The sequence below is a fragment of the Coturnix japonica genome, chromosome 20 (genome assembly GCF_001577835.2).
Source record: "Coturnix japonica isolate 7356 chromosome 20, Coturnix japonica 2.1, whole genome shotgun sequence".
Classification (NCBI taxonomy): domain Eukaryota; kingdom Metazoa; phylum Chordata; class Aves; order Galliformes; family Phasianidae; genus Coturnix; species Coturnix japonica.
In genome coordinates, this window is record NC_029535.1 from 12,045,488 (window position 1) to 12,072,389 (window position 26,902).

Here is a 26,902-nt window from a genome sequence, read left to right on the forward strand (position 1 = left end):
CCTTTGTCTCCCCCGCCGCCGCCGGCTGCACCGCAACGCTCCGCTCCGCCCGCGGGGACCGGCCGGTACCGGGGGGAGGCGGCTCCGCGCCCCGAGCGGGACAAGCGGGACAGCGCCGCCCCCACAGCGACCGGCCGCGCTCAGCTCAGGTACGTGTGCGCCGCGACCGGACCGGGCGGCCCCCGCCCTCAGCGACCACCGACCCCACAACCCCCGTCGTGTGTCCGTGTGTCCGTCCCGGCCCCGCTTCGGGCGGGGATGTAGCTCGGAATCCGCAGCGCGGCGGATCGTTGCGGTCCGTTCCCGTCCATCGCTCCGTTGGACGCACACACCGCTCCGCCGCCGTGTGTGTGTGTGTGTGTGTGTGTGTGTGTGTGTGTGTGTGTGTGCGCGCGGTGCCGCCGCTCCCGGGCGATGCGGGACGGAACCGGGCCGGGCCGAACGTGGCGGCGGTTCGGGATGGGGAGCGGCCCCGCGCTCGTTCCGCCGCTCAGACAAAGGCGGCAGCGGGGCCGTGCAGCCCGGCCGGGACGGCGGCTCGTTCCGCAGCCATCGCGGTGTGATTTCATCCCTTTGGTTCCTTTCCTTTCCCCCCATCCCTCTCTCCCTCCCGCCTCATTCACACCCGCGCTGTGTCTCCCGCTTGATGCCGTGCAGAAAAATACCAGCCCCCACCCGAAATGCACCGCAACCCGCCCGGGAGATGAGTGCGGGCGGCAGCAGGGGGCGCGAGCCGCGCCGGGCAGCGCTGCGGAGCGGGAGGGACCGACGGGCGGACGCGATGCGGCCCCGGGGTGTCACCGCACGGTGCGGGGCGACGCGCTGCCCGCAGGAACGGGACGGGGATGGGGATGGAGGGACGGGGGGCAGAGCACGGCCGGGTGTGCGGGACGGACGGATGGATGGGATGGATGGATGGATGGATGGAGCGCGGGGTCCGGCGCTGCTGGCGGCCCCGGGAGCAGCTGAGCGCGGTGTGTTTAGTGCGCTGTGCTCAGTGCGGCTGTAGCCGGCCGGAGTTGTGCGCTGCGGGTGCTGCGGGACGCGGCCGTTGCCATCGCGATGCTCTTTGTTTGTTGGAGCCGGTCGGTGGATGTGCGGGATTCCTTGTAGCAGAGCTGCTGCTCCTGGCCACAGCTTTGACTGCCTGTTTCCAGGTGTTGTCACTGCTGTTTTCCGGCCCCATTTGGCGCTCAGAGCTGCATGTTGGGTAGCAGAGGCGCGATCCCCAGCTGTCAGTGTGGCAGAGCGGTGCAGAGCTGCAGGATCTCTCCCGGAGCCCGTCCAGCTGTGGGCCGTGCAGCTGTGCTTACTGCCAGCCTCCATGGGACAGACATGGACCGTCCTGCTCAAAGCAGAGATGGTTGGTTTATAACGGGAGCGTTTCTCGGCTCCTTTGTCACCTGCTGAGCCGTGTTCTGGTACCAGCACTGCTGTACATTGAGATCTCCCAGCAGTAATGTGCTGTGTTGTGCTGTGCTATGTTGTGCTGTGCTATGTTGTGCTGTGCTGTGCGGCGCTGGGGGTCGCTGGCTGTACCAGCTGCTGCTGAAGATGTTTCGGGTTCATTCCTATGTAAACTCCACTCAGAACAGTCGTGTCTTTTTTGAAGTGCAGCCAACACTTTGTTCTCCCAAGTAGCGCCGAGCTGGATGTTTGTGTTGTCTTGGTAGTGAACTGCCCTTCGTTACAAGAAATGCTATTTCTTCTCAAGGAACTTCTTTTTAAAGAAGACAAGGACTTTTTGGTGATGAAATGTTTGGGTACAGCTCAGTGGGGTCAGTGCGCACTGACACATCTTCAGTGTTCCCTCCTTAGGAAACAAATCGTTACCTGTGACTTGAAGCGGTGCCTGGGTTCAGATGGGTGTAACCCCTGTTGGGTCACTGTTCTGAATGGGGCAGAGCTGTGTGGAACTGCACAGTGAGAGTCGCCGTGTGAGGTCACACAGGACGGGCTCTTAGAATGGCCCCGGTCCCTCAGCAGGTTGGGGTGTGCACAGCAGGGCCGTGCTGCAGGGCTGCCAGCTCCAGCATCCTCTGGGATGGGGCAGGTAACGGAGCTTCCCTCTGTGCGGGATGGGAGTCAGCAGTTGTCAGAAGGTGCCCAGTAGCGCTGTCAGGATTGCTGTGTGTCACTGTGGTGTGTTACAGCAGCACTGTAATTAGGCATGGAAATGGTTTGGCAGTGCTATAAAGTCGTGTTGGTTGGGTGCTTAATGGTGAGCTCCGTGGTTTCTGCACTTGCTGTTCAAATGAAGGAGATGCCACATGCGTTCCCAGGGCAGTGCTGTGCTCCGTTAGTGCCTGAGGTGAGAGCTGTGCTTCTGTCACGCTGCAGGAGGGATGATAGGTGACTGTACAGCACAGCTTTCCTGCTCCGTAAAAACAGTAAATGTTAGAAGTAAATATTGAAGTTTTGTGTGGCATTCCTGCAATGCACAACAATATTGGACTCATGTTGGCAGCCAAAAGTCATACAGTCCAAACATGTTCTTCATAACATGCCGTTACAATGGGAAGTGTCACCACAGATGGTAAGGTTGGAGAATGGGCAGTGTGTGTGGGTACTGCCTGTGGGGTGGGGTGGCTGCAGGTACCACCGAGAGCTGGATGAGAACTAGTGACCTTACAGAACTGGGAGCTTATTGTTGTTTGGTGTTTGGAGTTCTTTTGAGATGCAGAATCTGCACATTGAGGGTGGACAGAACAGTGCCAGGTGAGGACAGCCATAGTGTGAGCGCAGTGGGGTGCAGGCAGTGGATGCAGGCAGTGGATGCAGGCAATGGGATGCGGGCAGTGGGATGCAGGCAGTGGGAGGGATGCACTGAGCAGGGCTGCTGTCTCTGCTGTGTCCCCTGCAGGGCCCTGCTGTGTCTGTGGGTGCAGCCCGGTTTGCATTGCGGTTCCTCTGTGTTTACCGTTGTTTTTCCATTTTGCTCTTTGAAATGCTGATGTGTTGCTCTGCTAGAAGTGCAGCAGCTGCAGCTAAAGCAGCGTTGTGCCATTTGGATGGTTAGGATGGGCTCCTCTTTGTTTCTTTGTGCCAGATAGAATTTTTGTGAGCATTATTCCACGTTACAGCTGTTAACATGGACGCAGACCTGCTCACATGAATATGTCGGTACAAGTGTGTGCTCCTGACAGTGTAAGGGAGTGTGAGCTATGGAGGTGAGAACAGACAGCGTTGGTGTGACGGTCACGGGATAGAAATGTCTGTGTGCAGTAGAAGAAAACAAAAAAAGAGTCCTAATTATGATAATGTAGTGGAAGTATATATGTGCATATATACAGACAGGAGGGGTTTTGTGTGTATGTGGAAGGTTTGTTTTGATGTGTTTTGGGGAATGATGCCCTTGTCCTGTTTGTTTGGGGCCCTCAGGATCCGGTTCAAGAACGAAGCTCGTGTTCTAGATGTGGATATTTTCCAGGAGGGCCCGGCTTATATTTACCTACCCCAGGGCCCTGTGCCTCCAAAGGAGAAAATACATGTTCTTGAGAGCTGATGTTGAAAGAGAAAATGGGCCTTGAATGTAGCATCTCATTCTTACTGCACAGTAACACAGGATGCTTCTGAAGGTGTTACGGTGGCTGATGGCTTTAAATAAGAGTGGACTAAGTTCTTTCTGTAGGGAATCACTTTGTGCTCACTGCTCTTTATGTCCTCGGAGGGCCGGGTTTTCTTGTTTGTTTGTATTAAAGATGGTATTAAAGATGGCTGACCAAGAACTGGTTCTTGTGGTTGGGTCCTACACCTGTGCGATTGTCTGTGACTGCATCACACCTGCAGGTTGTTGGATAACCCGATCAGGTGGAAAAACGTTCTATTTAAAATCCATTTTTAAGAAGTTAAACAATTCGCAGGAAATAGAATTTGAGTCACTGCAAACAGCCCGGCCACCAGAGCGATGCTGGTGACCTGCCCTGTCCCCATGTGTAGGGCAGACCTGCTCTCTAGCCTGCAGTCAGCAGCTCTTGTTCCTTCCCTGCCCCCGGCTCCTTTTCCCTGCTCCACACCTCAGCCATTCTTTCCTTCGCCCCTTTACCTCTTCTGTGTATTGATTGCTGATGTGCCTCTGAATCTCATCGTTCTGCTTGTGGTGCATCTGGGCCAAAGGAATTGTTAGTGATGCAGATTCATAGCAGCAACAGTATGGGGGGCAAAACATCTCCTGAAACCCAAGTCGGCAAAATATTTGTCTTAAAAAGCTTTTTCTTTTTGTCCCTAAAAAAAGTTCATGATGTTTCTGACCTTCTGTTTTCTTTTGTTTCCTCATTGCTGCTGCTATGAAGCCATTGAATATCGAAGGTTCCCGAGTCAGACGGAAGACAGCAGTAGCAGAGGTGGATTAACGCTGGAATGTAGTCAGGGACTGGAGCACTTGGGAGCTATGCTTAGAAAGGGAATGAGGTAAGAAACATGGAGCGGTAAGACTGATTTTAAGCTGTTGTTCACAAATTTTACCCCATCGTGTAATACAGGTATTTGTACTTAGTGTGTGAAGCAGCGAGGCAAAGGAAGAACAGTTAGCATCAGCGTACTGCACAGACTGTTTTTACATGTTACATACTTACGTGCCAGACGGGTGGTGAGATCCTTGCAGTATCCAACCTATCTGCTGCCTGAGAAAACATGTTTTGGCAGGGTTTTAGATGAGCCTGGGAAGTGTTTGTATGCTCTCTTTTGTTTTGTTGTTCTGCCACTTCCACCAGCATGCAAGCAATGCATTCTGCAGTAGGGCACAGTAAGGGATGCAGTTTCAGCAGTGGTTTAAATATATCTGTGTGCTGCCTCTGCAAGGGGTGGTATCAGCCATGATTCCTACTGCTTCACTTGTGTAAGCAGCAGCACTGCGGAGCAGGAAGAGCTCTGGCTGAATTGGGCTGCTCTGCCACTCAATCAGTTCTGTGCTGTGGTTGCTGACACAGTGGTGGTGTCAGGAAAGCACGATAGAAGATAAGGCTACTAACATTTGTAATTCCTGATTGTATTTGTACAGTCAGTGTAATCCAATCATAAGGTACCTGTATCTCGTTCACTTGCTTTATTTTTGAACATTTTACAGGGACTCGTATTATGATTTATTTTTTTTGAGCTTTAAATTGAAAATCTGAATGAAACACGCTTCTGTTTCCAAAATCATTGTATGGGATTGTTCACGCTTAGCTACGATCCACACAAAGTGGATCTGAACTAGTTCTGAACTAGTAAAGCATATTCATGTGGACTTTTTTCCCTTCCTTCTGGAGTGTGGATATCATGGTGTAGGCAAATAATATCCTTCGTGCTTCAGTGACCTGCAGTCTCAATTTCACATTGCTGTAAGGCAGGCAGGCTTTAGTGCCATTCACACACATCTGTAAGAAATAGCCCTAAACTAATAAGGCTGTTGTACTGAGCACGCATACTACATATTTATTTCATTACACTTATATGGATGCATATAAAATGTTTATATTGGAGGACTGTGAACAGCAACAAAAGATACAATCTGAGATGGCAGTAGGTGGGGAAGCCTAATTCTTGAGCTGCTGGAGCCTCTAATTAAAAATTACCTGTATGCTGAAGTTTGCCCTACAGAATGGATGCCACATTAGAATGGATGCCACTTAAAGCTGCTTTTGAGAATGCAGCAGGGATTGCCAGAATTGCTTTTGTGTGTGTGTGTTTTCAAAGGCTGTTTCTTTAGAAGGCATTCGGAGTCAGCTAACGCTTATTGTTAACAACCATCAACCTGTGCCATCAAAATAAGTTCGAGTAGAAATTCTCAGTAGAGCGCAAGGTAACAGGTTGTTCACGAAGGAAAAAGGAGTTGTGGTTCCTAGAGCAGTCAGTCTGTCTGTCTTGTATTTTATGTTGCATCAGAGAAATGACACAATGCACAAATTTCTACTGCTATGCAGAAATTGCTAAGGAAATAGTTAATTCCCTGTTAGTTATGCAGTGAGTGTACACACCCACCAGATGGAGCTTCTGGCACCAGTGGAAAATTCCAGAAATCAAGCAAGAATGAGAAGTGTGTGAATGACTGAGGAGGATCTGTGTGTGCGGGGCTGCAGGAGGTTTTCTTAACCTTTAACAAAGGAAAGAGATGAACGGAGAAACTCGGCCTCCCTGGGAGTCCCACTGCAGCCATCCTCCACAGGAGGTTTTCCTCTGTGATGGAGGTTGGAGTTCTCAGGTTGGTGACTGGTGCTAACAATAAACTCAAAAAGAAAAGAGAAAACATCTCTGTAAACTGCTGCTGGGGATGGCGTGTAATCACAGAAACAGGACGTTGGAGTTATTAGCCAGAGGGTTTCTTCCAAAGAATTCCACTGTGGTCGGTTTTTATGTTAGTACTTCATTTCAGGACGTTTTCTCTCCTGAAGGAACATTTGCATAGGGCTGAAGTTGTTCTGTTTTAAAACCTGATTTCCAGAAAAGTGGTGCAGACTGTCCTTTTTCTTTGACACCGACTTAATCCCTGAAGTGGTTTTAAAATCTTCTGTTAATTTTCTTGACTGAGGGATGCTGAAGAATTAAACTGTTTGACTGTGAGGGGAGTCGGGGTTTGTTGTCCCGGGGTCTCGCGGTGCATTGACCAGATACTGAAACATGCTCATTAATTCCCTTCAGTTTCAGTTATCATTGCTTTGAAACACCACGATAGATTTTTAAAGAGGGTTTGTTTGATTTGGGCTCTCTGTAAACTTCACATCTTTCCAGTGCCCAGTCCTGTTTTGGATACAGGCACAGATCAGAGGGGTTGGAGGCATGTGCTTGCTGACCTGCTGGGTAGTCCAGCACAGCACTGTGCTCACTGTGGTGTCCAGTTGGAGCTGAGAGGTGCTGGGACAGACGGTATCTGGAGACCATCGTGTTAGGTGGGCAGAAGGTGCTGGAGGTGGTTGAGCTGACAGGGATGTGGAGGTGCTCTATGTTCAAATTACAGCTTTGAGAGCAAATCCTGTGCTGTGACAGAACAGCCTCCGTCCTAGGATTACAGCTGACTTGAAGATGAGCCCTTAGTTATCCAGCATTTCAGATTGCCGTTAAATTGTAAATCTCGTTAACAGGAGATGCGGGTGCACGGCCCCTCTGAAAAGTAGGCCAGAAATGTTAAAATAAGGAGGAGTCCCGCAGAAAATGAGAACTGAAGTGCTGATTGTGAGCCAGTGGTTGAGGAGGAGGAGGGCTGTTCAGCTGCAGCATTTACCTTCTCGTGGCAGCTTTTGGTAGCTTGTAGTTCTCTCAACTGCTCCCTGGTATATCTGACCTGGTATTTTGGTTTGCTCGCCATTCCCTGTCCTGCATCCCGCCTGTCGCTCCTCCCTGCTCAGCTGCCTTGGAATGGTCAGGTCCTGTAGATGTGAGCTGAATAGGTGTCAGGCCTTCCCAGAGGAACAGCACTGAGGCTGCTGTTACACATCGTCCCATGAGCCACCACAGAACTCAGACTTTCCTCTGAATCCTTCCCAGGGAAGGTGTCTCGCTGGGGTCAGAGCTGGCAGCAGCATCACCTGCTTGTTTCCCACAGTCTTGTAATTTAAGGTGGAACTGTGTTGATATGGGAACCCTCTGGGAAAAATCAGCTGTGTGAGGCAGTGCTGCTGTCAGTGTGTGTGTGCAACAGGAGCAGCTGGTGCTAAAGTCAAAAGGTTCCATGAGGTGTGAATAGGAGCATTTGTCACAGTATCCTGCTGGATTTCCAACTCATAACTTGACTGAACTCTGAGTACTGAACTGTTCCTCAGGTAATGTCATGTAGAGAAATGGGCTGAAAGCCCATTGAGTGCACCCGCAGTAGCTCCGTGTCAGTACAGGTACCGTATGCGTGGTTTATAAAGAGTCCTTCACAATGAAATGTACGTTATAAATGTAAGATTGCCCTTATGACGTTTCTTATTCTCACCTTTAACGCTTTGTTTTGTACAGCAGGATATGACCCTTCTTCTCTGTCCGGGCTTTGGCCTCACACAGTAGGTGTAATATAATCGCTGACGTGGGCGTTCTGGAAGGAGAATTGTTTTTGAAGGCTTTTGCATGAAACTTGTCCAATGAGTGTGAGACGCCCAAGCACCATTAATTTTGGAGGTAAATGCCTCGTAATATATACTGAGTAGATTGGGTAGAGTTAAGATTGTTGTTTGGAGAGGTATGGGCAAAAAATAGCGGTAAAGATAGCTCTGTTTGCTTCTGACGTGAGCATTTTGAACTTAAAGGAACACCAACTTGAACTCCAGAGGAATTGTGGGCCCGGGGGCTTTGAGCTCAGCTGCTCTGGCAGCTTCACTTCAGTGGGTTCCTGGTTGAAAGATTTCCCCTGTCGTTTGGTTGGCCTTAATAAACCAATGGGGGCAAAAGTGAAAGGCAGTTCTGGCTGTGGGAACTGCCACGAGAGCTGAAGCGAAGCAGGGAGAAACCTGTGAGATGTGGCATGGGAGTGAGAGCCGCGCTGAGTTCAAGGTGACTGTCCCTTTAAGTTGCTCCTTGAAATGTGCTATTTTTTATCTGAATCTCATTTTAAATGCTTAATTCTAGAAGGTTAACTGAAACTGTTTCTTAGGCATTTTCTATCATTTGTCTGTGAAGTTGGTTGATCGTAGTGGAATATAATGGGAGGGAAGGGAGGAATATCATAGTTAAAAACAACAGAAAACTAAAGCCTAAAGCAGGGAAAAGAACCACAAACAAATGAAAGAAAATGCAACAATTATGTCCCCAAAGGGTTGTTTTTAATGGCAAATTGTAAATGTCAAACCTTGCTTGGAGGGGTGTGGGGCGGAAGTTATTTGCATGAAGCCGTGACTGAATTTAAAGTTTATTCATGTTATCATGAATAAAATGAATAAAATGAAGTTACTGATAAAACCGAAGATAAGGTAGATAAGAAAAGTTTAGCTTGCTATAGTAAACAACAGTGATGTGGTACCGGCACACAGCTGATAAGAGAAGTTAAAGCTATTTCAAAGGTGGGAAGACTGCACTGATGTTCATCTTGGATCCTCAGTGCTTTCTGATGTTAATGACAACGTTATTATTAGTAATTATTAATATGAAATACTATTTGATACTTAAAAACAGGCTGTCGAGTAGAGGGGCATCCTGTACTTTGTAATGAAGTAGGGTTTAGTACAGTCTGAATTTTGTGCACTAACTTGTTACCAAACTGCATGTGTGTTTTTTCTGCTGTGTTTCTCCCTGCTACAGCCCTTCCCTTTTGGTAGCATGGATATTAAGAAAAGAGAGTTTGAGTTGTTAGAATAAAAATGGTGGGATCCTGATATATCTCTAACAAAGTCTATGGACTAGAATAGTGGGCTTTAGTGTTTGGGGGTGGGTGGGTGGGAGGGAGGGGAGGAGGATATATTACCCAGGGAAAGGGAGCAGGATCTTAGAATAAGGGTTTGAAACGTTGCTTTTTCTGTAGGAAAAGGATGGAGTATTGCATGCTGGGAACAAGTGCTTTCCATAAGGTAGCTAATTTTAAAAGTACATTTGTTTCATTTTCTTTTAGGCTTTGTTTAAGTTTTCTAATCTAGTAACTTTGTCCTTTCTGCAGTTCTCATTTTGATTAGATTCCTCTGCAAAACTCTCTTCTAAACAAATTCAGAAACCAAAAACAAACAAACCTGGGCCACAACTGCAGTGTGGAATACTACTGAAATGTTGGTCAATGTGCATGGAAGAGTCTCTAAAGAATAGTAGTAGTAGTATAAATTCTTTCTGTGGTCTGTTTTGTTTTCCATAATGTCAGAATTGCAGATGTTAACATCAATAAATTTAACGATGTGGATGTGTTGGATGACTATGGAGAAATGACCAAAATAAAGTGATTTGTTAAAGGCAGTCTTAACTGACACCTTAAGAAAACAAAAACTCGTCAGGCATGTTTTTGGCAGAAACTTCAAGTAAATAGGTCCATTCTTTGTTTCTCAGTTCTTGTGAATAACAAGACTTGACACACGTAGAGAAAGTTTGAGTAGATGAGTCAGGACTTATTTCATTAACTGCAGTTAAATGTTTTGGCCAGGTTTCCCAAGGAAACAAAGCTTGTGTAGTTTTTCAGCTCGTGGCTTGTCTCCTGCTGGCCTCTCGCTCCTCCCAGCCAAGATTGTGTGCCACTTTTAACCCAATTTTATATAGATGGAGATCTGAAAAGAGAAATAAGTACCTTTAAGCTTCATTAACAGTAGATCTCCAGTAAGGGAATAAGGCTTGAACATTACCAGGTTTCTTTCACCGTCAGCCTGTTCTCTCAATTGGATGCTGCAGTGCCAAGTGGCTGCTAAAAACTCTGTGGGAGGAGCTGTAAGAGGGAGGGGACAGGAAGCATCCTGCTTCAGCCCAGGATTGCTGGGGCTTAACTTTTCTGTGCTGAATGTGCACCAGCTGCTGAGGTGCCAGTGAGGTATCGTGCCCAGAGCTGAATGTAGCAGTTTGCCTAGCACTATTTACTACAGAGCTAGCAGAGACTTATAGAGGAAAGAAGAGAAGCAGTAAATTATCCTGGCTTTGAAATACTCAGCTCCAAATGAGAGTTGTTGTGCCTGAGCGAGTGCATGTCATAGTACATTATTCCATGGAATACAATATTATTACAGGTACAGCAGCAGCTCATGATGCCCCGTAAAGCTTTTCTTTCCCAGAAAGAAAAGCAGGCTCGTGCCAGGGAAAGAGATATGTTAAAAAAGAGGAGGAGGCGACAAGACTATCTCAAAAGAAGCGTGGACCCACAGAAAAATGCAGAAACGATAAAATGGCACAGGGATGATGAGAAGAGGAGAGAAAATGAGCAAGTTAAGGACAAAGATATCAAGAAGCGATGGAGACAGGATGAGAGAGATCGACGAAAGAATGTGGACACTATGAATTGGCGCAGGGAAGATGAGAAGAGAGAAAATGAGCGAGGTAAGGACCAAGAACCAGCAAAGAAAGGATGAGGAGGCAAGGGGAAAAGAGCAACAAAAGGATGGACCTTTTGAAGCAGCAGAGGGATAATACTGGGGAGAGGGGAAAAGAGAGTAAGAACAGTTCCATTTTATAAGTATGTGCAAAAACTAAAAATGTTACTGTCATTCAGTTTCAGAATTATCTGTTTAATGAATTATAGGCCTTGCAGAGCTAATTACTATGACAGGATTGACATATACAGATGTATATAAACTCAAAGTTAGAATGGGATAGAGTTTAAATATTGCTTTTGAAGTTGTCTGTTTTGCACGTGTGCTCACAGTACTGTCCTGCACAGTGCAGTTGGTAACACTGTGTTTCAGATCACCATAAAGTTCAGGTTTTCTCAGTCTTCATGGTATGATTAAATGACAGCATTAGGACATGAAGGGTCAACCAAACACGCTCACTGAAGGTAAAACTGGTGCTTTATTTGTATTTATAATAATGTGCCCAAGAGATCATTGTCCTTACACACCTGTGGATTATTTTTTGTGCAGCAGGGACCAGCTTTTGTTTGCACATTTCAGGGGTTCCACAACTTCTTTTTTTTATTTGCCATTTCATAGCGATGCTTTTATCAGTGTTGTTAGATGCAAACACCTCCCTCAGTTCAATGATAAGGGTCGGCAGCAGTGGTGTGTGTGCTGGTTGTGCGAGGGTTTCCTCGTGGTGTAGTTAGGCATAAGATAAGAAAACCTAGACTAGTCCAGTGGTGCTCTCTTAGTTCTTTTCTCTGCAGGTGTTTCTCCCATATTATTTCTTCAGGTCTACAAACTGCTTGTGTGTGAAAGTCACCATTTTACTAACAGGACTGGCAATAATAAGTCATTATATTTGCTGCTTGGTATAACGGTAGCAAATGTCAGTCATCAGGTGAAGCCTATTAAACAATTCAAATCATGTTGTCCAAAAACAAACAAGGAAAAAAGGCTGAGGCTTATTTGGAATGTTTGTTGAAGGCTGTAGGTAGAGAAGGAAGCTGCCTTCATCCGGCTGATGGATCTCCTGACTCAGAATAGCACTGATCTGCTGAGCTCTGCAGCCACGTGCCAGGAGGTTGGCCATGATGTTCTCAGTGAAGTTGGCAGAAGTGGAGCAGTCTTAACATCTGCTGTTACCTGTTCAATGTTCTGGATGTTTTTAAACTGATGGCCACAGTTCTTTCTGTTTGGAATTTGAAGCATTAGTAAAAGTAGCAGATTGGTGAAGATGCAGTTTGCTGATGGAAGTTGCTTCAAGTTTATCTGAGTACTAAACTCAAAAAGGAAACAAAACAAAAACCTGGAATTTGGATTGTATGAACTGGCTGTGGCTGTGCTGTGCAACTTCCATGTTGGAATTCTTGTGTTTCTTTCAGTTGTGCCATAATTGAGCACAAGTCCTGATCTCCTCTATCTTGGTAATGGTGCACTATTAAGTTTCTAAGCTAAGCAGCAGTTTCCACTAGTAATGGGTCTGTTCTCCCTGTTTGCTTTTGTTTCTCCTGAGGGTTGCTCACATCCTGCTCCTATGAGTGTTTCAGGTTGGATTTTCTTTCCTCTTCTGTTAGTTTCTTTCACCAGTTATGGCTGACAAGGTCAGAACATTGAAATAGAAAAATCCTTTTGCTGTGAAGGTTGATCTTCAGTTTTCAGATGTGAAGATCTGATAAATCCAGTGGCATGATGTGTTGTGATAGGAAGATGTTGATGATTTCTTAGGAGCTGGCTCTTGTTTTGTCTCAAGGAAAAATCTGGTCTCTTCTCTTCACAAGCAGATTGATTCCTCAAGTGAGGATTTGGGCTATGGAGAAAATGGCACAGCTTGCTAGAAGCTTTAACATCGCTTTTGAGCACTAATGTTTCTACAGTTGATGTTAAGATTTAGGGTTATCCCAGAAGGCAGCTATGAGGCTGTTTTCTCCTTGGATTTGAAACTCGTGAAGCATTCATTCATGTCCTGCACAAAAGCTGATGATGCTGTTTCTTGTATTTTTTGCGTGTGCAGGTAATTAGAAAGAAGCTACTAAAAGCATGCAGAAATAATGTCCTACAGCGACAGCAATTCGTATTGAGTTGCATTGAGAGAAAGTAAATTAATGGAGCCAAGATTAATTTCTTGGCCACGTTCACAGTTTCTTGTACTTGCACAGGGAACTACAGCAACAGGAGCTTTTATTAAATGAAGGTTCTTGAGTGTTAAAATATATATATTCTAAGGAAAGTAAACCTGTATTAACTTGATTGGAACTCTGCTACCTGCTGTCAGTGCTGTGTTTTCCATCACATTACGGTGTTACGCTTATACTGTACAGAACTGGCCTTGCTGATTCTCAGCTCTGTTAAGTATTTTCAGTTACCACTTACGTCTTCTGGTATAAAATTGAATAGGTTCAACTTTTGAGTTATATTAGATGTATTTACAATAGAAGCAAAACTGCTGTCTTAACATTGTTTCCTTAAGGAAATTTTAGTTCTGCTTGTGGAAGTAGCTCAACTAATTGTAATGTTGTAATGTCTGAAGTGCACAGAAGTTACTCTTTCTGGACTTTAGATGTGGTTGTTTAATACAATCATTTCTTAATACAAATGCTTGCAATGTAAATATCCAATGTTATTCTCAAAAGCTTTTTCACCATTTATGCATTTATACTTTGTCATAAATTGTATTATTTTTACTTTGCTGGGAAATAGCCTTTGTCCAGAGGTGCTTACAGAGTAAAGCTGAATAACCACAGCACAGGTGCAAGGATGGGCAAAGCCTAGTACACAATACAGACCTATAACATTTCATGCACATTAAGTGTTTTTCTTAATTCTGTTCAGCGTGTGCCTTTAGAAATGGATCTTGTGAGAGAAGAAAGAGCAGGGGAATAAAATGAACATTCTCAGAACAGCTGATGATGGAGCCATGAACTCGGATGCTGTTTTTGATGAAGTAACTGTTTGCCCTTGTCAGTTATTGAAACTACCAGGAAGTTAAAGATTCAGATTCAGGCCTTGTTTCCGAGTCCTTCGTGAGGATGAAAAAGTGACTTTGGCCAGGAGTGAGTAGTGTCCTGAAAGGATGGCGTGGATCAGTCTAATTACCCAAATGACAACATCCACTCTTGCATCATGAGGGAGAATGTATTAGGCCTGGATAGTTTTTGTAATGGCAGATAAGATGCTCCATTATAAAGGTGTACAGATAGGAATGAACACAGCATGAAGAAACAGCAGTTCATGGCTTTGCATTCAGTGTCTTTAGAGGCAGTAACTGGTAAGAGTGTAATTTTCTGTAGTGATCTGTTTAATCTGTGCCATCTCTGAGAAGCAGAGGATACCTGTGGAAGTGCTCTTCATAGCTGGGTTAGGGTTCTTATCTCCAAATGAGTTACCAGGCTGATAAGCGACTCTAGGTGTGAAGTATTTCACAGGAATGCTAATCCAGTTATTTGTATTCGTAGAGTGGTTTGAGTTTATCTGAAATGAAAGGTTCCAGGTAATGTACAGAAAGCGACTGCTTTGCACTTTAACTAAATTACTGGGTTTTTTTCCTAATTCCAGTCCTTTTAATTGAGAGTAGAGAGGAATGTTTGCTGAGACGCCCGTACAGTCACAAACATCAGTGTACCTGCATTTGGAATTTAGGTCAGATAAATACACTGTGCTTATACTCAATTCTTATAACAAATCTGACTTGGAGGAAATTAATACATAACGTTGAAGTAATTGTTTCCTGGCCTATATGATTTTTTTTAATTACTATCATTAGTGACTTTGTGTGATGTCTCTGAGCAAAGTCACTGCTGCACATAATTTAACTGAGTAATTTGGAGACCTGAGATTTGTAGACTAAGTCAGCGCTTTGGTTTCCTAGTTTTTATGTACAGTGTTTCATGCAGCTGTATTTCCTCCCGGTGATGGGTGCTGGTGCCTGGCTCACACACACCACAGTGTTCAGCAGTAGGGGTTGGTTTTCTATGTCTGAAAATTTTACTGTAGACCCTTATATAAAATTAGTATTGTTTCTTCTTCATACCATGACTACAAATTAGAAATCAGTCCTAATCATGGTGATCAGTTTGCTACTCTTAGTCAAGAGCTGTTTCTAAATTAATTGAATTGGAGGAGATGAGAGCTTAGTGACACACAGCACTTGTTGACTGTGAAGCTGGTGGGTTTGTGTCAGTTCTGTTTCTGACAGCAGTGCTGGCAGCAGTCATGGAATAGTAAGTCGTTAGTGACTGCATTACAGCATTACCTAGTAAAGGTTGTTGGGAGAATGAACATTAAAAGCCTGGTGTGTACACAGAACCGTGTAGGACAGGGCAGATATAGCAGGGCTGTGTTTGATCGGGAGCAGTTGGTTATTGTGGTCACAACCTGCATCCTTTGTACTTGAAAAAATTCTGTAGTAAGTTCTTTGCAGCTCAGAGGCCGCCCTTCATCTCATGACAAGAGGTTTTTGTTTTTCTGACTGAACTATTCAATGGTTTTAAGCTTCAGCTCATTCTGAATTCCAGACTTTTCCATCCAAGAAGCCCATTCTTAGTTGATGTAGGTGTTCTCTGGCCCTGCAGTGATTAATTAGTTGACAAGAATTAAAAAACGTCGTGTTCTAACAAAGCATGAATTAGTTCACAGGAATATCAATGATAGAAATGCAGCTGTTCTGAGATATTTTTATGCAACAGACAGTGCAGTATTAAGGCCTAGTGAACAAGATCACTCTGCTTTGAGGAAGAGCCTTTCTGTTCATTGCGGGCTCCCCGGCCTCTTCCAGGAGCAGCGCGTATTGTCAAAAGACTCCTGCATTTCTGCTGATGATGGTTCTGTAGCTCAGGAAGTGCTCAGTGTAATGGTAGCAGCATGCAGACTGAGAACTGCTGTGTATGTGAAATAAAGCCACTTATTGGCTCGTGGAAGGAACACGAGTGCTAACAGTAGGATCTGAGAATCCACGTATCTTACAGATTTAGATGTTTAGTTATGGGGAAAATAAGAGAAAATTACTAATAATGAAATGCAGCTCTTCATTGGACAAAGCACGAGTGACTTAAACCTCTTCTCTTACTTTGTTTTTCAATAGAAACTATGTTCCAACTTCCTGTCAACAACCTTGGCAGTTTAAGAAAGGCCCGGAAAACTGTGAAAAAAATACTTAGTGACATTGGTTTGGAATACTGTAAAGAACACATAGAAGTAAGTATGGCGCCTCTCAGGTGCTTCAGAGCTGAAAGGCTCAAACGTTAGTGGAAATGTGAGGTTTCAGTTCCTTTTTTTTTCCTGCTTAGTGAAACGTTGAATTCCTCCTGTAAGTTTTGAAGGATGTTTCTGGAATCTCCCATACCCTGATCCCACACCTCACTGCTGTTCTCAGCAGCTTCTGAGAGTGACTCTGGGATTCCATTTGAGCTTTGCTGTTCAGGCATTGCTACCTCTGCACTGTTTTGTTGTTTCATACAAAGTGTGATTTAATTAGTAACTTGAGCTAAAATGTGCTACAGGCACTTCTGGGAAAGTCCAGTGGAGACAAGATAGACCTCAGGCTATTTATGACTGACTTGATGTATGTTGATGTTGAAGATAGGTTGCCCTTTGGGTTGGGCTCCAAAGTACAGCATTCGCTAAGTGGACGCTTAAAATAAATCTAGAGGTAGTTGTGGTACAGGCTGATCTCGTGGGCCATCAGTTTAACAAACTACTTTATATACCTGTGTTAGTTCCTAGAAGGAAAAGCTATTTGTGTACACCTCCAAGTAATGCACTTCAGTACACAGATTTCTTTAATTAATGCTCTCTGCTGTTTGCCAGCAGCATGTGAGTGAGAGGACTGCATGAATGCTTACAAGAGTTGCTTAAGGGAGCAGTTGGTCTGGGTTTTGATTGTCCGTACTCTCTTCTCATCTTCCCCTTTCCAGGATTTTAAGCAGTTTGAACCTAATGACTTTTATTTGAAAAACACTACGTGGGAAGATGTAGGATTGTGGGACCCATCGCTTACAAAAAATCAGGTTGGTAACGGTTTATGTTGTTCCAGCACATTCTGAAGATTGTTCATATTAAGGGGCATTTCACAAACGTGCCAAGAGCTTTTCCTGTGATTTTACCCACTGATCGACTGTCTTTGTTTCAAGGGACAGAAAAAAGGATTTATTATTTTAGGAGCAATAATCTCAGTTTTTATTTTACTGAGTACTGATAGCGAAATATTGGAGAAATGGCTGCTCAGAATATCATATCCTTTGTCAGCTCCATACCAACAGTTCATCTGTTCTCAAGCTTAGCACGGTTTCATCTGTCTTCACCAATTCTGTAGTTTGTGGTAATTTTGTTACCTTTTCTGTTAGCATCGTTTTAGAAAAACTCTAAATGAACAGATAGAACAGCTGCTGTCTCCACAGCTGTAGCTGTGTGCCACGTCAGGAGTCTCATAATCTGAGGTTTTGGCTTAGGCGTACATAGTTCTGTACAGAGGGTGAAGTGATGCTGGCAGTTTTACTTCTTAGTCATCAAGAGATGAAAGTGGAAGGAGGGAATGTTTCTATTACAGTAATTTGAGTTTACTAATTAAATGTGTTAAGACAGTGTATCAGGGTATGGATTGGAGTAGCCTCTACCATCATAGACTAATACCAGCATTTACAGGACAGTGAGAAGGTGAAAGTCTCAATACAAACTTTAGAAGAGCATTCTTAGAGTTTGTTACTGATTAAGACTTTTAAACAGAATGGATGTGAAGTGTTAGCTATCTGTATGAATGTTTGGGATTAGCAAAGGGAAATAACTCCTGTCTTCTGGATGCAGTCTCATTCTACACCAGCGGTCATGCTTTTGTTTTCCAATATAATGAGATAATAGTGAACGTTTGCATGCTTAGCTGCAGGGAATGCAGCTTCTGTTGGCTGGTGGAAGAAATATTTATGTTTTATCCTTGAATGCTGAGGGTACGGCCAGACTCTTGAGGGACCTTTTAAATTGTCTGTCATCATCTTGTGTGTGTTTGGATGGTAAACATGGGGCTTCATCTGTAGGCCAGGAATTGCAGAGAATAAATTGGTGTAAAGGTTTGAGGTTGTTGCAGTGGGTCTCGAGACTTGGGTTGTTCAGAGAAGTTCAGGGGTAGTCTTTTTCCAAAACCTGCTTTTCCATACTCAGTTTGTGCTGTGTTCTTTGTTTTAAGGACTACCGGACAAAGCCCTTTTGCTGCAGTGCATGTCCATTTTCCTCGAAGTTCTTTTCAGCGTACAAAAGCCACTTCCGGAATGTCCATAGCGAAGACTTTGAAAATCGGATTCTCCTTAATTGTCCATACTGTACTTTCAATGCGGACAAAAAGACTTTGGAAACGCACATTAAAATATTTCATGCTCCAAATGCCAGTACACCAAGTGGAGGCATCAGCACTTTTAAAGATAAAAACAAGCATGATAGCCTTAAACCTAAGCAGGCTGACAGTGTAGAACAAGCTGTTTATTACTGTAAGAAGTGCACTTACCGAGATCCGCTGTATGAAATTGTTAGAAAGCACATTTACAGGGAACATTTTCAGCATGTAGCTGCTCCTTACGTAGCAAAGGGAGGTGAAAAGTCACTCAATGGTGCCGTTCCATTAAGTTCCAGTACCCGGGAGGAGGGTAGTATTCACTGCAAACGATGCCTTTTTATGCCGAAATCATATGAAGCTTTAGTACAGCATGTTATTGAAGACCATGAACGTATAGGGTATCAAGTGACAGCGATGATAGGTCACACTAATGTAGTGGTTCCAAGATCTAAACCTTTGATGCTAATAGCTCCAAAACCACAGGACAAAAAGCCTATGGGACTCCCTCAGAGGATGGGTCCCCTTTCCCCTGGGAGCGTTCGATCTCTTTCATCACAGCAAATGATGAACAGACTCACTATACCAAAGCCTACGTTAAATTCTGCAGGAGTAAATATGATGTCAAATGTTCACTTACAGCAAAACAATTACGGAGTCAAATCAGTGCCACCAAGTTATGTTGGTCAGCCAGGGGGAAGGCTGAGCTTAAGTGGTAATGCACCAGTTTCTATTCCACAGCAGTCTCAAACAATGAAGTTTTCGAGTGGAAATGGAAGGCCTTATACTCTTGGTGAACAGAGATCTCAGGCCTCAGCAAGATACTCTCTTCAGTCTGCCAATTCAACTTCCTTGTCATCAGCTCAGTTGAAACAAACGTCGTTATCTCAGTCACAGGCAGCTTCGAGAGTGTTAGGTCAGTCTGGCTCAAAATCTCCTGTAGCTGCTACAGGTCCTTCTTCTGTCAACACATCATCCACACAAAAGTGGAAAATCTGTACAATCTGTAATGAGCTGTTTCCTGAAAATGTGTATAGCGTCCACTTTGAAAAGGAGCACAAGGCCGAAAAGGTGCCTGCAGTAGCTAACTATATAATGAAAATACACAATTTTACTAGCAAATGTCTATACTGTAATCGCTATTTACCCACTGATACATTGCTTAATCATATGTTAATACATGGTTTGTCTTGTCCGTATTGCCGCTCAACCTTCAATGATGTTGAAAAGATGGCTGCTCATATGCGAATGGTTCACATTGATGAAGAAATGGGACCTAAAACTGATTCCACTTTAACATTTGATTTGACGCTGCAGCAGGGCAGTCTCACAAACATACACCTTCTTGTAACGACCTACAACCTGAGAGATGCTCCTGCTGAATCTGTAGCTTACCATGCTCAGAACACCCCTCCAGTTCCTCCAAAACCACAGCCGAAAATCCAGGAGAAGTCTGATGTACCTGTGAAAAGTTCTCCACAAGCAGCAGTTCCCTACAAGAAAGATGTGGGGAAAACTCTCTGTCCTCTGTGCTTTTCAATCCTAAAAGGACCCATCTCTGATGCACTTGCACATCATCTACGGGAGAGGCATCAAGTTATTCAGACGGTTCATCCAGTTGAGAAGAAGCTAACCTACAAATGCATTCATTGCCTTGGTGTGTATACCAGTAACATGACTGCTTCAACTATAACGTTGCACCTTGTTCACTGCAGAGGTGTTGGGAAGACTCAGAATGGCCAGGACAAAGGTACGTCGTCATCTCGGCTCAGTCAGTCTGCAGGTGTAGCGCCTGTAAAACGTACTTATGAACACATGGAATTCTCTCTGATGAAGAGAAGGAAAATGGATGATGACGACTCCCCCTCTGCCTTTGAGGAGAAGCCTGAGGAACCGGTAGTTCTAGCGTTGGACCCCAAGGGTCATGAAGATGATTCCTATGAAGCCAGGAAAACGTTTCTCACAAAATATTTCAACAAGCAACCATATCCAACTAGGAGAGAGATAGAGAAGCTGGCTGCCAGTTTGTGGCTATGGAAATCTGATATTGCATCCCACTTCAGCAACAAAAGGAAAAAATGTGTTAGAGATTGTGAAAAATACAAACCTGGTGTGCTGCTTGGTTTCAATATGAAAGAATTGAACAAAGTTAAACATGAGATGGATTTTGATGCTGAATGGTTGTTTGAAAACCACGACGAAAAGAATTCCAGAGTTAATGTTAGTAAGACTGTTGATAAAAAAATAAACATAGAAAAAGACAATGAAAGTTCATCAGACAGCTATGAGAATATAGAAGAGGAATACAATGAAAGCAGTAGTCCGTTTGGTCCACATATTTCTGACATTGGTGAGAAAGCGTCTCCTGGTAGCATAGCAGAGAACCCAGAGGATGGCATATCCAAGGAGATCATTGAAGAAAATACTTCACCACCTCCAGAAAAGTCTGATCAGAAACAAGAAGAGAGCTCTAAATATGAGGAGATTATTTCTGCCGAAGAGCAGACAAAACTGGCTGGTGATGTTTCAGATAGTGAAGGTTATCAGGATGATCAAGATGATGCTGCTGAATGGAAAGATGGAGCTTCACAGTCTGAAAGTGGACCTGGTTCTCAGCAGGTTTCTGATTTTGAAGATAACACATCAGAAGTAAAGCCAGAAGTGTGGACAGATGAATCCTCACAAAGTGAAGATGCTGGTAGCAGTAAACCGACTGCCGAGACAAAAGGAGGTGGATCTGAGAGTGATGAAGAGCAGTCAAAGTGGAAGAATCGTTCCTATGGAAAAGTAGAAGAGTTCTGGGCTAAGGACCAGTCGCAATGGAAAAATGCATCAGAGATTGAGGAGAGCTTGTCAAATCAGCAGATGGAATGGCAGAATAGCACAATTGACAGTGAGGATGGAGATCATTTTGACAATGTGACTGATGGGGTAGCAGAACCAATGCACAGCAGCTTATCCGGCGTGGAGCTGAGCAGTCAGCAAGCATAAGCTCCTCGATTCAGAAGTGTCAGTAAAATGATCCAGTCTGCAACTGTCTACACACTTCCATTTCTGTATGACTGCTAAGCTTCAATTCTGACTGGTACTGCCTTCCAAGTGCTAGGTCACGGTGAGTGGTGTTACCCCAGTGGTTGTTTAAGGATGCTGTTGGCTGACCTTGCTTGAGAGTACTTGCTGGGATGAGCACAGTAATTTAATGTGAAAACAGATAAGCTGGTGGCTCAAGAATGCACACAGAGAAAAGCAGAGGTTTATTTTATCTGCATTTTCAACATTTATTTCACTCTTGTACATGTTCAGTTGTATGTCTTTTTAAACATTACCCTTTTTCACATGGTAGTGTGTAGGGCCAACATACAAGCTACCAGTTCAGCGTGTATAGTAGACTATGGGGAAATTGATTTTTTTCATGTATCATTCTGAATAGTTGAAATGTATATTTGTACAGTCTTTTAGACCTATTCAAGTGAAGCTTATGAAATTGTTCTTGTGTACCCATCATAGATTTGTTTCTCTTTTTTAGTGTTGCCCTGCTGTGTAATAAATGCTGTATTTAGTTTACTTAGCAAAAGCTTGAAACTGCTATAGTATGAATTTTGACAAACTTAGTTTTTGCACATAACCTTGTACAATCTCAAAAACAGAGGCCAGCACCATTAAAAAAATATATCTGGACTCTTATTGTATTATAGAATTTTCTTGTTCTGAATATCCTTGACATTACAACAGATGACAAACGTATTTCAGAGCCATTTTCTGAAATCTTTTAAGCTAAAGATGAAAAGTCACATGCAAGAAACAAGTTTGCAGCTACTAATTTTGACACCTTTTAGATCTGTATAAAAGTGTATTGTGTTGAAGCAGCACACTTAAAACAAAAGTGCTGTGTTTTGGATATTTAGTTTTATCTTTAGTTAACACCAACAAGGTGTTGCATTCATTTATACCATCTAATATATGACACACTGTTGTAGTATGTATAATTTTGTGATCTTTATTTCCCTTTGTATTCTTCATTTAAACATCTAAATAAATTGCTGTATTGTGCTTACTGTAAATATCTGCTTTATTACGGGCAGTCCCACCTTGCTAAATTTTGTGGGTTTTTTTTGCTTGGCATTTTTTGTTTGGTTGGTTCCTAAAGATGCTGCACAGCGCTGCTGGGGCACGAATGTACAGTATTTTATTACTGAATAGACTGATCTCTTCAATGACACGGAGAAATTGTACTAAACTCACCTTGAATTTCTCTTGACTATTTAGCATTCTAGAATGGTAGTTTATTTATAAAGTTGTAGTGATCTTTGTCCATAGAAACAGCCCATCACTTACTTGTGTATTTCATTCCTTTACAGTTACGCCAACAAAGATCACTTGCACATATTGAAATGTTTCTTAGAACTGTGCTTCTGAAATGCTGCCTGTTGAGGGCGAGGGATAGGGAAGGTACGGGAACATCATTTAGACATGGAGTGTGCGCGCCTTGCAGGCTACAGCCCTTAGGGGGATGGCAGGGGGTTGAAAAAGTAAATACTGAAAAACCCACAAAAACGTGTTGAAATGAATGATTGGTTTGGTCTGATCAGTCCTGCATTTCTGCAGGTGTGCAGTTCAGCTATCGAACCAAAACACTGAGACATTTACTGACAACATCTAGTTGTGATGAAAACCAAATTATACTTAGAGCAATGAGCTTGACTTCGGTAGACATCTAATAAAATACCTAAATATTTACTTTTTGATGCTTTACAAGGACTAAATTTACATGTGAAATCTTCATTAATGTTATTAAGGAGGAAATGGTTCTGTTCTTCAACATACTACGCAGCAGAATTCACAGAGATCGTGAGGAGGCTTAACCCAGAGCCATTTCAGGTAAGTGTAAACACTACTTTCTACTGGTATAACGAACAACCCAAATTCCAAACTATGTGTGTGTTCTGTTCTGCAGCTGATTCGTGCTTGCAGAGCAGCCAGCTCACTCCGACCTCTTAAATCAATTCTGAGCAAGCAGTTTGTGTCCCAGGTCTGGCCAGAATAGAACAGAAAGAGCCCTCAGCTAAAGAATTTCCTTTAGCCAGTTTACCTGAATTGAAGCAAAGTGAAGTGTTTTTTCATCTGAAGCATTGTCTGAAATGTAAAGGCTTAACTCCTGAGAAGGAAGTGGGTGATTAGCGTACACATTGCTTCTAGATACAAGACACCATTGTGCAACAAAAGCTTTAAGGGAGTGTGACCCGGTAATTTGTTTTGACAAATACCTGAGCCTGGCAAGGATGGCCTAAGAATGGTAGAAGTATTTGCGTCTTTATATGACACTTCTAACTATGTTTCTGTGGATGCCCCAGGGTTTGCTATTCCTGTAACACTGAACCATCCCTTCTTGCACTGACCTGCAGATGAGATGCACCACCTCAGCACGTACAGTTCTCCCAGATGTGTTCCTACACAACTTGCTGCAGTTTCTATCAGGAGCACGGTGTCTGTACTGTCCGTTCATTTCTGTTAATAAAGAAGCTGATGGGTCGGTATAGTGACTATTCTGTGCCTTTTGTAATTAGTTTTCCTCTCTGTAACACAAGTTCATTTGTAGTAATCCATTAAGATAGACTGCGCTGCAGGGCACAGACACTGACTAGGTCTGTCTATTGCTTTGTATCTTAATTCACTTTATCTTTCATCACCAATTCCACTAATAAATATGAAAATGTTGAGTTCATTTATTTCAGCATTGGAAAAGCATCGGTCTCCATGGTTGCTCAAAGCCATAGAGCTTTATTTTAACCATCAGCTTTTTCCCCCCCCCTCTTTCTCCCTGCTTCCCTTTGTGTGTATATTTGTATTTGTGTGTGATCTTCCAGATCAAGTTTTTTTCAGTGGCATTTTACAGCAGGAGCATTTATTTCTATTTCTTCACGCTGTACTATCTGCAAAGCAACTGCCTGAAATGTTTTATCTCTCCGAAGCAATCTACCATCCCGACCAACCCCTCGTTGCCATAGTGAGACCTACTGTACGTACATAAAGGAGACGAGTATCTCCTAACCTAAGTACACAACCTTCTCTTTATGATTTTCCTTATTCAGATAATTGGGTTTTGTTCACCTAGGGAAAAAAAAAGCAAAATGCTACAGGTGGGGAGATGAATATTCTGCTTCAAGTTCTGGTTAAACAGAATCGTCATTACAAAATGGCACATCCAGTGGTCCATAACAACTGCAGAAAGTTTATTCATATCATTCAACGTATGTTACACACAACAGCTTTTTAAGCCCCGTTCCTGCTTCGGAGCGCTCGAAGCTTTGGCCATTTGTGGTTTGTTGCATTTTTAAATTCAGACCCTGATTTCATGCTCTGTGGTGTAACCCGATGGTTTGTGAGGCTGGCAGTTTTAGCATGCAATACCACCATATTCTTTCACCTTCTGATCATTTTAAGTACACAGATGTGAAGTTTTATATATTCACTTTGCTGGTTCTGTAAGTTTATGGCGTAAACTACTGTGATCAAATCATGGAATAAACGTTGCAGCCCCTGTATGGCCACAGTATGATTGGAAGGGTTCAGCTTCTCTTTAGAGATGCTAACCAAAGATCTGAAATGTCACAGTTGCTTCTAATTATGAATACAGATAAAGTATGAACCGTAAGAACAAACTCAGCCTTTTATAAAAGAGAAAAGAATTCATGATTTTGATACTTGGTACCTACATTGTTCATAGGGAAAAAGTCTTCGGTTGGGTAGTTTTGGCAGATCTTGAAGTGCTGCTCGTGGTCTGAAACAGAAACAGGACAAATGTAGATATTATTTCCTGCAGCTTAAGATGAAGTAACTTCCAAATCAACACACAGTTACAGGACTGTTATGGTTGGAAGAGACCTCAGAGATCCATCAAGTCCAACCATCAACCCATCCCCATGGTGCCCACTTATGGTGCAAACTTGTTTAAACTCCTTTCACAATATCAGTTGCATTTCATGTGAACTAGAGGGTAATGGTGAAAACAATACTCCAAAATACAGGTGACATCGAGTGACCGGGTCAGAATTGTGATAGTGCAGCTTTAATCCAGCAGAATGAGCTACTCTATACACACACACACAAAAAGCTTCTCAGCCACCAATATCTGCATGTATTATTGACTGTATGGTCAAGAGATACGGGGGGATAAAAACAACATCTTGTATTAGGAGTTATTATACAAGGTAACATTTGCTTTTGCATCTGATTCTCCAGGTTCAGCTCAGCAATCACCTTAGCAGGATTAATACTGAACAGTTAAAAATAGGGTAGAACACAGGGGAAATTAATTTTAAAGCACAGAAAAATGTAAATTAGTGAGCAATGCCAGAAGAGACGACTAAAGAAGAAATATAGAAAGGGATTTGGTTTTGCTTCTGGGGCTTTAAAGAAATCAAATAATTGATTAATCCTGTACTGAGCAGATCAAATATTTCAGTAGTACAGTTCCAACCTAAAAACTTTGCTAAAATCTCACCCTCAAGGGCAAATTATGAACCTCTCCATAAAATTAAAGGTTTTCAGTTTAAAAATGTTACTTCCAGATCACAGTTTTTCTTCAGGCTGAACAAACTCAGCTGTCCCAGACTCTTCACTGATCACGAGCTCCAGACCCAGCACCTTGATGGCACACACACACACACGGGAAATATTTGCAGGTCTGGCTGTTTCAGTAGGAGCAGCTCAGCGAGGAGCACACAGAAATGACCAAGATGAGTGTGCAGCACAACTGATGCTGGGAGAAAATAATTTCCATACTAACTGCTTTATGATGTACCAGCCACAGCCTCGCACCATCCAGCTGCGAGAAAAAACACCAGCACCCAAAGGCAAGTGTGTCATTTCATACTTTCTCTTTCCAAGCCATATTGACACATGGACTGCGACAAAATGAACGCTGAGGCTACAGGAAATCTGCACTGAATATAAATACATTATGAAATAGCTTTTAAACTCTGCCCTGAAGCACTTCCTGATTGGCTGCCAATGATGTCACACATCCATAAAGCCCAATAAAATGCATGGGTTAACAAGGCTTATTTCTATGAATAAGCTCCACGCAGCAGGAGCCCAAGCCTTGGCCAGGCACACGATTACCAACAGCATCTCTCAGGTAGCTGAAACCTGGTAACCTCAGGCCTCAGAGTCCAGCTATTGCTGCTTCTGCCTTTTTTCAGCTTCAGAACCATGGCAAAAATGCAAAAACCCACAAGGTCAGTGTCTAGAAACCTCAGGCTTTCCTTGATGGCTCCTAAAGGATCCCTTCACTGCTGAACCTCAGCACATACCATCAAGTATTTCAGGTGGAACAAATTCATTAACTTGTAAACACTCCTCAACCAGCTGCACGCCACCGACAAACCCAGAGCGCTGCTACAGCAGCTCCAAGCAGGCGCTGCATCCCATGTGTTACTGCACCATCTGCTCGTGCTGCATTTTATACCACAAGAAAAAAAAAGTGACTGCTGAGTAAAGGCACCAAAAAAAACAGAAACAGGAGAAACTTGGCCTCACTCAGCCATGAACTACGGGATCATTTTTTAGTTTCTTTTAGACACACACATACACATCCTACTCAGAGACAAAAAATAAGTAAAATCGTCTTTTACGTTATTGCTTTTTCTATCTATGCCTGGAAATTTTAAAGATAAAG

General features: G+C 43.5%; 1 protein-coding gene and 1 long non-coding RNA gene across 10 annotated transcripts in view; one reads left to right on the forward strand and one right to left on the reverse strand.

Moving 5' to 3' along the window:
- Positions 1 to 22,286, forward strand: ADNP (activity dependent neuroprotector homeobox). Of its 6 annotated transcripts, none has more exons than XM_015881855.2 (8): positions 1 to 149; positions 4,293 to 4,410; positions 7,918 to 8,076; positions 9,413 to 9,458; positions 10,587 to 10,893; positions 15,991 to 16,103; positions 16,823 to 16,915; positions 18,085 to 22,286. In XM_015881855.2, exons 4-8 carry the CDS (start codon positions 9,420 to 9,422, stop codon positions 21,214 to 21,216), a joined length of 3,684 nt encoding a protein of 1,227 aa, XP_015737341.1. In that variant the 5' UTR covers positions 1 to 149; positions 4,293 to 4,410; positions 7,918 to 8,076; positions 9,413 to 9,419; the 3' UTR covers positions 21,217 to 22,286. The 6 variants fall into 6 exon arrangements, with proteins under 6 accessions (XP_015737341.1, XP_015737343.1, XP_015737346.1 ...); XM_015881857.2 differs by having other exon boundaries at positions 7,921 to 8,076; XM_015881856.2 differs by lacking the exon at positions 1 to 149 and adding an exon at positions 998 to 2,053.
- The window catches only part of LOC107323102, a 12,767-nt gene continuing 7,543 nt past the window's right edge, over positions 21,679 to 26,902 (reverse strand). For 2 of the 4 annotated variants that reach the window (XR_004309423.1, XR_004309424.1), the window contains exon 2: positions 24,435 to 25,003. This is a non-coding gene — a long non-coding RNA (uncharacterized LOC107323102). Of the gene's footprint in view, positions 23,731 to 24,434; positions 25,004 to 26,902 lie in introns of those variants that run through there. The other 2 variants (XR_001559154.2, XR_004309425.1) reach the window with 2 other exon arrangements.